Source organism: Hyperoodon ampullatus (genome assembly GCF_949752795.1).
Source record: "Hyperoodon ampullatus genome assembly, chromosome: 18".
Taxonomy (NCBI): Eukaryota; Metazoa; Chordata; class Mammalia; order Artiodactyla; family Ziphiidae; genus Hyperoodon; species Hyperoodon ampullatus.
The window spans coordinates 51,945,176-51,958,043 of record NC_136931.1 but is presented as its reverse complement, the minus strand read 5'-3'; the positions used below and the strand labels follow the sequence as shown (position 1 = coordinate 51,958,043).

Genomic DNA, 12,868 nt, shown 5'->3' with positions numbered 1-12,868 from the left:
TTTAAAATGTTAAACCAACCTTACATTTTTGGAAGAAACCAACTAGGGCATGACATAAGATCTTTTTTGTAAGTTGCTGTCTACCTCTTTTAATATTTTGTTAGTACCTTGATTTATACTGCCAGCATGTTCTGGGAAACTCAGGCTGAGAAATGAGTATAAAATTGATCCTGGGCTTGGAGTACCAGGGTGCTTGGAGAAATCATCAAGGAAATTCTTTGGAGGATCATAACTTCCATTCATGCCTTGAAGAGTTTTTACAGATAAACCCAAAGTTAACATAAGGAAACAAGCCACCATGTATTACAGTAGCAAAAACAACAAACAACATAAATAGAACACCAAGAAATTAAGGTATGAAATTTATTGGGTACAGATAAAGGTATGAACTCTATTGGGTACTTACGGCATAAGTTCAAAGGAAGAGGAAACTAAAAAGGATGAAAATTATAGGCTTTGTCTATCTTGGGAAGTTAGAAAACAAAGAATAACAGCATGAATAACAGAAAATGGGTCAAAGCAAATTATAAGCATAAATTAATGAAGTAGAAAACACTGATGCAACAGAGAGGCTAAACACCAATCACTGCTTATTTAAAGTGAGTATTTGAAGTGATGCACTTCTGAGATGATTAATTAATAAAACAGAGAAAAGGCACAAATAAATAATATTAAGAAGGGAAATGACTACACAAAAATAGAAGACCTTTTAATTAGAATAAATTTGAAAACAGATGGGAATTCCCTGGTGGTCCAGTGGTTAGGACTCAGCACTCTCACTGCTAGGAGTCAGGGTTCCATCCCTGATCGGGAACTAAGATCCCTCAAGCTGCACAGCATGGCCAACAACAACAACAAAATAGAAGACATAACCAATTTCCTAGAAAGATACAACTTAAAGAATTGACAAGAAAAAATAGAGGGATTTCCCTGGTGGTCCAGTGGCTAAGACTCTGCGCTCCCAATGCAGGGGGCCAGGTTCGATCCCTGATCAAGGAACTAGATCCCGCATGCATGCCGCAACTAAGACCTGGTGCAGCCAAATAAATAAATATTTTAAAAAAGAAGAAGAAGAAGAAATAGAAACTTTTAATAGGCAATTAACCATTAATGATATAGTTTCAGTAGTTTAGGCTCTAAACTCTAATCATAACTAGGCTCAGATAATTGTGTAGAAAAATTTAATTGGGGAAGGGTTCAGACACATCTTATGTGCTATCTCATTCATATCCTCTCAGCCTCACCTGTGCCTGGGGCCTTGGGAAAATTGTTTCTCTTGATTCACTGGTGCGGCAACCATCCCTGCATGAACTCTGGCCAATTCCACATGGGCACAACCCAGTGCCTGACCTCATGCCTGACCTCATGCCGGCACTGGGCACCTCTTGCCTCAAGCCACCTAAGCCCATCTGGTTGTGCTTTTATCTTGATCACACAAATAAAATAGATTCTCCAAAGGGTTTTAATAGATGTTGTGGCTCAAACCTGTAACTTCTCTGTGGGTAAAAGTTCATGTTTGTAAATATTTCTCTTAGTTGGCCCTGTGGGTCTTCCTATGTTCTTCATTATTGTTGCACTTATTGTGTGAATGGGAGATGAATGACCAAGTTTCAAATCATTTAGCCCTTTAAAAATAGCCTGCAGAACCTAAGTGTCCATCAACAGATGAAGATGGATAAAGAAGATGTGGTATATATACAAGGCAATATTACTCAGTCATAAAAAAAGAATGAAATAATGCCATTTGTAGCAATATGGATGGACCTAGAGATTATCATACTAAATGAAATAAGTCAGAGGAAGACAAATATCATATGACATCACTTATATGTGGAATCTAAAAAAATGATGCAAATGAACTTATTTACAAAACAGAAATAGACTCACATAGAACACAAACTTATGGTTACCAAGGGGAAAAGGCAGGGGGAGGGAGGGGTAAATTAGGAGATTGGGATTAACAGATATACACTACTATGCATAAAATAGATAGACAGCAAAGACTTACTGTATAGCATGGGGAACTATATTCAGTATCTTGTAATAACCTATAATGGAAAAGAATATATATATTTGAGTCACTTTAATGTATACCTGAAACTAACACAACATTGTAAATCAACTCTACTTCAATTTTTTTTAAAATAGCCTGCCGAGAGGGAAGAGGAGAGTCACATTAGGGAAAGATCCTTTGCTTACTACATGATTTATATTTATAAGTGAATCAAAATGATATCTTCCACTTGCTTTTATTGCTTCAGCAGTGATAGTTAAATAGAACAAAAGTAACCACAAATTATTCCCCTCCTTCTATCCACACAGTTAATGCCCTTCCACACTGATTCTGGGAAAGCCTTGTGACTTGCTGGCCAGTGACATTAGCAAACATAACTTGAGCAGAGGCATGAAAAGCACTTCCTTATTGGAGGTTGCCTTTTCTCTCTGCCCTTTGGAAACATGTCATTTCCATGTGAAAAATGTCCAGTCTAGCCTGCTGGAAGATGAGAGGCCATATGGAGGAGAACTGAGGTCTGACTGATAGCCAGCCGACTACCAGTCTTGTGAGTGAGACCATCCTAGATCATCCAGCCCATCAGCTGACCATAGAAACATAAGAGAGCCCAACAGAGATTGGTCAAGTCAACCCATACCAGAAGAACAACCCAGGAGACACAGAGAATCAGGAGATAAAAAAGGGCTTGTTGTTAACCCTTTTTGTTTGTTGTTTGTTACACAGCAGAAGCTAACTGATGCAGAAACATAGATAGAGTAAGCAAATGTTAATATAGTTGACCCTTGAACGATGCAGGGGTTGGGATGCCAACCCCACACACAGTCGAAAATCCATGTATAACTTGTGACTCCCCCCAAACTTAACTACTAATAACCTACTGTTGACCAGATGCCTTACCAATAACAAACATTCAATTAACAGGTATTTTGTATGTTATATGTATTATACTGTATTCTTACAATAAAGTACGCTGGAGAAAAGAAAATGTTATTAAGAAAATCATAAGGAAGAGAAAATACATTACAGTATTGTACTATATTTATTGGTACCATAAGTTTACTTGTCAGTTTACAAGATGAATGGTCTGTCTGTCAGTACCTACATCAATATTGTCTTATATGATACAAAGCACTGTAGATGTTATATGTATTACTAACACTAGACATCAAAAATTAAAAGGTAATGTGAAAAAGCAATTCATATTTATTTACAGGTATAACATCATGCATTGATCACAAAGAAGCAGCAATATTATTGCTTTATGGTAGCCTAGAGTAATTGATACAATTGCTTTATGGTAGCCTAGCCTATATACTAATGAATTTATCATTATAAAATTTTTATGGCATACAGTATTACAGTCATATTCATAACACAGTATTGAGAACATTGTTACTTTTAAAAAAAAAACACTTACCTATGATGATAGGCTGATACACAATTTCCCCAGTTATAAGAGAGAGAGGCATACTGTACAATACTATAATTCTTTGAAAGCAAAGTTATAAAACAGTGAGAAAACTAACACATTATTGATTTTATAATATCACTCACCTTATGCCTATGTAAGGATAGACTAGTATCTACATATATTTGTGCATCCATGACATACCTAACTTTAAATTTTTTTCAATATTTCTAGGCTACATGGTTCATCTGTGAGTTTTTTCAAACTGCTGCAAATCTCCAAAATTTTTTCCAATAAATTTTGAAAAAAATCCAAGTATAAGTGGACCTGCACAGTTCAAATCCATGGCGTTCAAGGGTCAACTGTACTTTTGATCTAGATGATAGGTATATGCATCATCTTTGAACTAATTTTCAACACTTTTGCACCTAAAATTTCTCACAATAAAATTTAAGAAAATACTCTTTATTTTCATGATATTATGATTCTCTACCATTTCGTATCATCTTTTATTTCAAAGCTAATCAACTAAGCATTGCTTATATTAAGTTGATTCAAAATATTTACCTCTTGCCTCTAATTTAGAGCTTTGTTCCTCAAAAAAGAGAATATTTAATAGTTTGTTATGAACATATTTTAGAAACTACACAGGGACTTCCCTGGTGGCGCAGTGGTTTAAAATCCACCTGCCAATGCAGGGGACACAGGTTCTATCCCTGGTCCGGGAGGATCCCACATGCCGCAAAGCAACTAAGCCTGTGTGCCACAACTACTGAGCCTGCGCTCTAGAGCCCACAAGCCACAACTACTGAGCCCACATGCCACAACTACTGAAGCTTGCATGCCTAGAGCCTGCGCTCCGCAACAAGAGAAGCCACCGCGGTGAGAAGCCCACGCACCATGATGAATAGTAGCCCCATTCACCGCAACTAGAGAAAGCCCACATGCAGCAACGAAGACCCAACGCAACCAAAAATAAATAAAATTTAATTAATTAATTAAAAAGAAAACAATTATTGCTGGATGGACAGAGTCCCAGACGGCACTGATTCTTACATGTGAGCACTTTGGAGAATTTTGTCCAGTAGATGATATATACTAAGATAGGTGATGCACACACTTAGTAAACTGCTTAAACAAACCAAATCTGGGGGAAAAATTATTTAAGAGGCCAGGTATTTGTAAATGTGCATGAAAATGGAAAAGTGCATGGGAGCTTACAGAATACAACAAAAGATCCTTGAAAAACTTCCAAGGCATTCTGTAATAGGGAAGAACAAATCTGACTCCATATTGGATGTGTTTCTTTTCCTTTAACCTTTGTATTCTATTGCTTTTGCTTCAAAGTAATCACTAAAGGGATGTTGCCTGTAGCTTTAAGTATACATAATGGCCCATCTCCTGGAACCCTGCCTCCCACGTCTGAGTGTTAAGCTAAAATACCTTTGTTTAAGCTCACAGGAAACATCCTGACCAGGCCCTGACCTGTGAATGGCTGCAGGAAAGAAGAACCAGGAACTGTTTGCAACACCTTATCACCTTTTTTACTTTACCTCCTCACCTCCCCCTCTTTGTTCTATAAAAGAAACTAGCATCCAAACCTGGGCAAGATGGTTCTTTAGGACGCTAGTCCACCACCTACTCAGTCTGCTGGCTTTCTGAAAAAAGTCGCTATTCCTGGCCCCAGCAACTTGTCTCTCCATTTATTGGTCTGTCCTGCGGCAAGCGTTACGAGCTTGGACTTGGTAACAATTGGACTGACCCATGTAGATGCTCAAACACTGGGCAGTTGAGGACATCCACACGGATGCTCCTGTAGGTGGATGGGGCTGGGCAGAGACTCTAGGTAACACCCCCGATCTGCCTCCTTTCTCTCTCCTTGCAGGAGCAAATCCTTGTGCTGCCCATCCTTTAAACTGGACAGTGAATAATGCAGCAAAAATTTCTATACCACTGAATTTTAAAATATCATTCAAGCACTCTACAGCTACTCTTCAGCTTCTAATAAATGTTGGAATATATTGAAAATACATGTATCGCAAATAAATTTGAAACTATTCAATATGCAAAGAGAAAGTTGATTTGGTGACATCATAGGACTAAGAATTCAACTCGAGGTAGTGGGCAAACACCCTTTTAGAAATTGTACGTTACATTCCTAAAGATTTCATCTTAGAACATAAGCCAAAGTTACACTTTGAAAATCACCCACTTTTAAATAGTGTTTTAAGGAAAATTAATATTTTGAGAAAATAATGAAGGCATCCAATTCAATGCCCTTAAGAGCACCAAAGGGGGTAAGAATAACATAGGATTAGTAGATATGTTAAAAATTGTTGAGTCTGGGTGGTGGGTATGCTATTCTCTGTACACTTGTGTGTGTTTGAAAATTTCTACAGGAAAAAGTTTTAAAAATAGCTCTTTAATGGCTACCACAGAGCATCCTCCATTTTCTCCAATCTCTCAAATAATTAATCACTTAATTACTAAAACGTGATTACAAAAAAAAAAAGAATTTCTGGGTTCATAGGGAGATCGGAGCTCATGCTCTGTGGATGCAAGAGCCCTGCCAGAATCTCTAGACCTAGATCACTGGGTCTCCATTGGATTACCTGGATGAAATAAAATTTATATTTTATGGCAAGACAAGAAAAATTTAAACATAAAATTATTTTCTACCAGTTTGGGCCTCTGCCTTTCCCTTTAGTGTGTATTGTATATCTGCACTGACCAGACTTCCTTAGGAGATAATGTTTCTTCTTAATCTTGTAAGGGATCACAATAACCCACTACTTGCTTTGTACATACAGATCTGGATTGTGTAAACTGTCAATACATCATTTGTTGGATAACTCTTTGCCTCAAAAGCTTATATAACTGTGCTTTGACCTCTAATGGGCGGAACAGTCCTCAGAGCTTTCTGAAAGACTGTCTCCCAGATTATAATCCTCAGGTTGGCTCGAATAAAAATTTCCATTTCTTTCTTAGATCGACCATTGATTTTTTTTTCATTGACAGCCTCCTGCAGTGGGAGCTTCCCACCTGATACCTCACAGCCTCCAAAGGTACCTGAAGGCTACCAGAGTTAAAGTCACACGGGCACAGCCACACGCTCACACAGTCACTTACACTCACACACACACACACACAAACACACACACATGCTCACACACTAAATGGGCTGGTAAGCCAACTCTTCAAGCCTCAGTCTCTGAAACTGAACCACTGTGGATACCTCCAATGCCCCCACCTTCCACAGGGGCCTCAGAAAACCCAGCCTCCTTTCCTGGCCAGTCTCTACTCTTAGCTCCACCCTCTCCCTGAAGGGCCAGCCCCTGACAGAGAGGCAGAAACAGGAGAAACAGGAAGAATAATTTGGATAAAAACAGGTTCAGGGAAGTGAGGCCTGTTGGGAGGAGCAGGGTTTTGGCAAAACGAGGGTGAGTCCAGAACCCTAGTGAGTGTCCACAGTTCCTGGGTGTTTGCTGTCAAAGAAAAATTGCACCGAACAAAGTTAAAGAGGCACAGGAGACTTTATTCAAGACTATGGCAATAAGAGAGAGAGACTGAACTCAACTCCACTGAAACAAAAGGTGGGAGGGGTTTTCACCTGGATGAGCTAGTGGGAAAATGCCAGAGACAGAGGGGAGGTTGGTGCATGGGATGGTCCAGCACCCTGACTTACTCCTGAGTTTACAAGTGTTTTTCTCTGTAACTAGGCATCAGTGTTTGCTAACTGCCACTTATTCAAGTTCGGCTCCTACCCTCCCACAGAGCCTGAGGGTCAGGGGTGCTATCTTCCTTGATGATGACATTTTGGAGGGGTGGCTCCCAGGTCCCCTGAGAAAGACATTCCTGGGCTGTAAAACTAGCAAGAGGCTGGGAGAAAATTTACCTACATTTCAAAGGGACAGAGAAAGAATCGGCAATGACAAGTTTTCTAAAGTAAATGCTCTAAGGAAAGGGAGATTGGGGGCCTGAAGTCAGGAGGAAGTCCGTGTCAAGTTTAGTCAAGCTCAGGAGACCATTAAGGCTGTCCTGGTCACCGCTATTGTGTCCCCTCTTCCCATTCATCTGTGGGTTTGTGACCCTAGGTCTCTGCACATGCCTGGTACCCACCCTGCATGGCACGGTGAATAGGTGTGATCCCAGCAGGCAGTGCCTCCAAGCGCAAGAAGCAAGGCAGATCAGGAGATGCCATCTTGGCATCAGCTCCCACCACCCTCGGGAGCATCCATCTGGAAGTCCCCATCTGCCTGGTGTCTGAGTGTCCACATGGGTTTGTCTGAATCCTCAGGGGAGAGTGTATCCCTCCAGTTGTCTGCCTGTGTCTCTATCTCCTCCAATGTTTTAAAATTCATTCATTTAAAAGTCTAATTTAAAAAATGTATTAAACACCTTCTGTGGGCATGTCCTGTTCATCAAGTCTGCGTTTGTCCATGTGTCTACATTTGCGTCTGTCCACACCGGATGTGTCTGTCTTTTTGCATCCCATGTGTAACTGCCTCTCTGGGAGTCTCTATCTCCCTGTCAGTTTGTTTATAAGTTCCTTGATTCACTCATTCCTACAACATCACAAACATCCCCTGAGGCCTCTGAGGAGTTCACAGCCTGATGCGGTGACAGACACTAGCCCAACCCAGGGTGACCAAGGCTGGGAGACGGAGGTATTTGAGGCTGAAGGTGGGTGGATGATTGTAGGGGGGCGTGGCAGGTCAGAGAAGTCTTCAAGGAGGAGGTGATGTTTGTCTCTGGGTCTGGAGACGTGGGCCCATATAGGTGGTATGTGTTGGGATAGAGGAAGAGAAGAGAAATCAAGAGGCCGTGTGTGCCAACCTCAGACTAGAACACAGTGTTGGGGAACAGGGTAGAAAGAGAGCCTGCAAAGCACAAATTCCCCCAAAGTTAAGGGTCACAGGCCCCTAGCTCCCTCCTCCCTCAGATCCAGGAGTCCAGGCCCCATCATGATTATCTAGGAGGAAACCAGCCCAAGCAAGGGAGGGCAGGGGGTGGAGGAATCCCTGCCGGGCTCGGTATAGCCAGGATGCCTGGGTCTTTGCTGGGAGAACCAGCCAGGCAGAAATCAGAGCAGGAGCTGTCCTCAGTGTCTCCACTCAGGTCCACAACCTGGCAATGGGAGGCCCCAGAGCCGTCCTGCTGTGCCTCTTTGGGGCTGTCCTCTGCCTCACAGGTATTCAGACTTTTGAGTCCAGTGGTAAGAGGGCAGTTGGGTGGGAGATAGCTGGACTCTCCTGGGCCTGAGGGAGCAGAAAGTGGAGGCCGGATTCCAGAGACTCAGGGAGGAGCGAACTAGGGGCCCTGATTCCTGGGTCTGAGGGAGGAGGGGCTGGGGGCCCGGACTCCTGGGTCTTGGTTGGGAGAGGCCTGTGTCCTCTCCAGTTCTCTTCCCCTGCTCTGTTCTTCCCATATCACTCATTTCCTCCAGTGTCTCTGTGCCACTACTCCAGCCTTTCTCATCCTCTTTGCCCATGTCCTCATTCAAAGGTACCTCTGGGGAGCCATGGGGGCTCTTTCCAGAACTGGCAGGAAACCTTGGCCTCATCCTCAGGCAACCCCTTCCCCTAGTTTGGGTAAGGACAGGGACATAGTCATATCAGGACTGAAGTGGCTACAAAGGCAGGGAATTTGAGAGGTGGGAAGGAGGTTATGCCTGCATATAACAACTTTATGTGTGTGTGTGTGCGCGTGTGCACATGCACACATTCATCCACGGAAGAGAGTTCGATTTCTCTGTGTGTCCATGTGTCAGGGTGTCCTGTGGGTCTCTGTGCTTGTGTGTGTTTATCTGTACCGGGTTTTGATGTCTGGATGTTTGAACAAATGCTTTTATGGGTCTGTTAATCTCTGAGCCTCACTTTCTTTTTAAAAGAGATGTGTGTATAATTTTGCATCTCTGTTTCTCTTTGTGTTTGTGCGTCTCTATGACTGGTGGGCCTGTATTTCTCTCTGTGTATGTGTATTTGGGTATTTTGATGTGTATCTGTCTCTCTGTGTATCTGTTGTGTGTCTCTATGTATCTTGCATCTGAATATGGTTTTAAATTGTTTGTTTTTGTAGGCCTCTTTTTTGTGTATCTCTAACTTTGCCTAATTTCAGGGTCCCATTTTATTTGTATGTCTGTGATTCTTGGGTCTGTATTTGTCTCTCTCTGGGTATGACTTCCTGTGTTCCTGGGTCTGTGTGTTGTGATTATTTCCGTATCCACACAGTTTTCTGTCTGTGAGTGTGATTTTGCATGTGTGAGATCCTGTGCCTTGCTTTGGGGGGTTTCTATTGGCGGGTCTGGGTGCTACTCATTTTGCTTGTAAATGTAGAACTCAATGTGAACGCATTCAGGATACTCTGTGTATATTTGTGAGATTTGCATGAGCCTGTGTCAATTTTGTTATTTTGTGTTTACGTCAGTGTTTAAGTGTTCTGTGCGTGTGTGTATCTGTATTGCTGGGGGCTGGCTGTGTGTGCATTTGTAGCATGAGATTGTACATCCCAGTGCCTGTACTGGAGTGTTTGTTTTCCATCAGTGACCTTTTAGTGTTACTGGATATCATGAGTATAGTTGGGAAAGGGATAGGCAGAACAGGAGTGAATCACTTCCTCCTTTATCAAAATCTTGGAGGGCTTCCTGGAAGAGGATGGAAATTTGGAAGAGCCTGGGGGGAAAAAAACCTGGACTGGCAGGTGCAGATGTCATTGCTGTGCCAAGAGGTAGACACAGTCATGAGCAGCCACAGCAGCAGCCCCTGCTTCTTTCAAGGCAACAAGGCCTGTCTCCCCTCAGAGCAGAAGAGCCTGGCCCATGTGGCTGTCATCTGCAGGGTGGAGCCTGATTCCTTGCACAGGCTCATCCTTGGCCTGTTCCTCTCACCCCACCCCTGCTCCTCTCCCCAGGGTCCCAAGCCCTGCAATGCTACAGCTTTCAACACATCTACTTCGGGCCCTTTGACCTCAGTGGCATGAAATTCCTCAATGTCTCCTGTCTCCTCGGATGCTCTGAGGCTGTCTTATCCCTGAACACTGGTGAGGGGCAGGAAACACACACACACACACACACACAAAGGGGCGGGAGCGGGAGACAAGGACAAGGATGAAAGATTAGACGGGGTGCGGGGGGGTGGAGGTGGAGGAGGAGACAAGGGGTTGGGAAGGAACTGGGTAGAAGAGGGGAGGGAAGGTCAGGATAGAGATGCGGAGGTGGAGGTTAGAGGAGAAGGGAGAGAAAGGAGGGGATGCGGGGGCAGGAGGTGGGAGGAGGAGACAGTGGGGGGCCAGGAAGAGGAGGTGGGAGGGGGCAGAAAAGAGGAAGAGGGGAAGGAGAGAAAAGGAGGAGGAGGAAAGGGTTGGTGACGAGAGGAGAGGGGGAGGCGGTGTAGAGGGAAGCAGAGTTTGACAGGCAGCGAGGGACGAAAGCGAAGGGCAGGGCTGGAGGGAGAAGCCAGGTTGAGTGAGAAGCGAGAAGACAGAGGAGCAAGAGGCTCGAGACTAGAGAGAGAGAGGTGGAGAGGAGGGGGCGTGGGAGAGGAGGAGGAGGGTTGCGGGGGAGGCAGAGCGCCAGACCCCATCCCCTCGCTCCCAGGGTACCGCGCCTCAGTGACCATGGTACAGAAGGGCTGCTGGACAGGCCCGGCTACGAGCCAGATGCCGTGGAATGACAAGGCACTGCCGCCTGACTACTCGGTGGTGCGCGGCTGCGGGACCGACCTTTGCAACGCGAACTTCCAGACCCACGACTCCCTCTCCAATCTGAGCCGAGGTATGCGAGGGGGCGGGGCTGGGTGTGGGGCGGGACTGTACGGGGCTGGGAGGGGCCCCGGCCCGCTCGCGCGCCCGGGGAGGGGTGTGGTCTGCGCTGGGCTCCTCCTCCCGGCGTGCTGGGATTCCAGCGCCCAGGTCAGGCCAGACGGGAGCCCTGGCGCAATGCACATCCCGCACGACCGTACCGAGGACCGTTACCTGAGTGTGCGTCCACGCTCTCTTGCCAGCGCCCAACCCGCCGACGCTCAGCGGCGCCAAGTGCTACTCCTGCGTGGGGATCCACCCGGAGGACGGCACCCTGGAGAAGTCCCAGCAGGTCCAGTGTCACCAGGACCAAAGCATCTGCTTCCAGGGCAATGGCAGCATGACCTTTGGTGAGAGGCTGGGAGGGTGAGAGGGCCTGGGCAAGGGGTGTGGAGGCAGGGCAGGGCTGACAGGGAGACAGACACGGCCCTGGTCTAAAGAAGGAGGCATGGTCCTGGACTGAGGGAGGAGGCATGGCTCTGGTCTAAGGAGGGGACTGGAAGTAAGTCTGAGGACCCAGTCATGGCTGTGGTCTCTGAGGTGGAGGTTCAGGTGCAGCTGCCTCCCTCGGTTCTGACCCTCCTCACTACCCCCGTCCCAGGCAATTTCTCAGTCCCTGTGTACATCAGAACCTGCCCCCGGCCCTCCTGCACCATCCAGGGCACCACCAGCCCGGGGACAAACATCGACCTCCAGGGCTCCTGCTGTGAGGGGCACCTCTGCAACAAGGACTCCATCAGCCTTCACCAGCGCCTCGGGCACCGTCCCTCCTGGGGCGCCCCCCCCATCATAGTCCTTCTGCTCATGGCTCCCCTGCTGGCTAGCACTCTGGGAGGACCCCTCGGGCTCTCCTCATAGCCCCTCCAGGCCCTTCCTGAGCAGGATGCTGGGGGCAGGGCACACGCGCCCCCTTCTCACTGCTTCAGTTCCTGGAATGTGGAAAATGAGAGCTGCACTCCTGTCTCTCTCTCTCTCTCTCTCCCCTCCCTCCCACTTCCCTACTGACGCCCAGCCCTTACCTGGTCAGCAGGCCTGGGAGAAATTGGGCAAGGTCCCCAGCATCCCAGGGTGGGGAGAAACAGCCACATCCCACCCCGCATGCAGAACAAACCTGATCATAGATCCTGCTTGCTGAGCACCAACCAGGCCCAGGCTCCCCACAACCCCATTTCCTGGTTGTGGGTTTCCTGGTCCTAGGCTCTCCCTTCAGAGCCTGGAGCCAGGCTGCATGGGTTTGAATTCCAGCTTCAGCATTTTGCCTGTGGGTGACCTTGGGCAAGTTACTTAATCTCACTGAGACTATGTTTCCTCACTTGTCAGGCAGAGATGAAAATAAAACCTACAGTAATGACAAGGTCCTACTTCACAGTGGTTGTGGGCGGGATTTAATGAATTCCCTCTCTCTGTCATCTTGATCTGTGATCATCTGTTTGAATATTTAGTCATTTAAAAAGACTCATTCAACACCTACTTATTGCTGTCTGCTAACTGCAGTGCATGAGAAATATCTGGTTTTGGTAAGAGGGAAAAGGCAGTGAAAAAGTAGAATGGATGCTACTGATAAAATTTTAATTTATGAAGGAACCCTCCTACACCGTTGGTGGGAATGTAAAATGGTGCAGCCACTATGGAGAACAAAAACTAAAAAC

General features: G+C 45.5%; 1 protein-coding gene across 1 annotated transcript; it reads left to right on the top strand.

Moving 5' to 3' along the window:
- Positions 1 to 8,555: 8,555 nt before the first annotated feature.
- Positions 8,556 to 12,077, top strand: LYPD5 (LY6/PLAUR domain containing 5; the record flags this gene model as incomplete). The annotated part of the gene is made up of 5 exons (XM_079723745.1): positions 8,556 to 8,613; positions 10,332 to 10,460; positions 11,017 to 11,193; positions 11,423 to 11,569; positions 11,821 to 12,077. The coding sequence occupies 5 exons, from the start codon at positions 8,556 to 8,558 to the stop codon at positions 12,075 to 12,077; spliced, it is 768 nt and encodes a 255-aa protein (XP_079579871.1).
- Between the last annotated feature and the right edge of the window lie 791 nt (positions 12,078 to 12,868).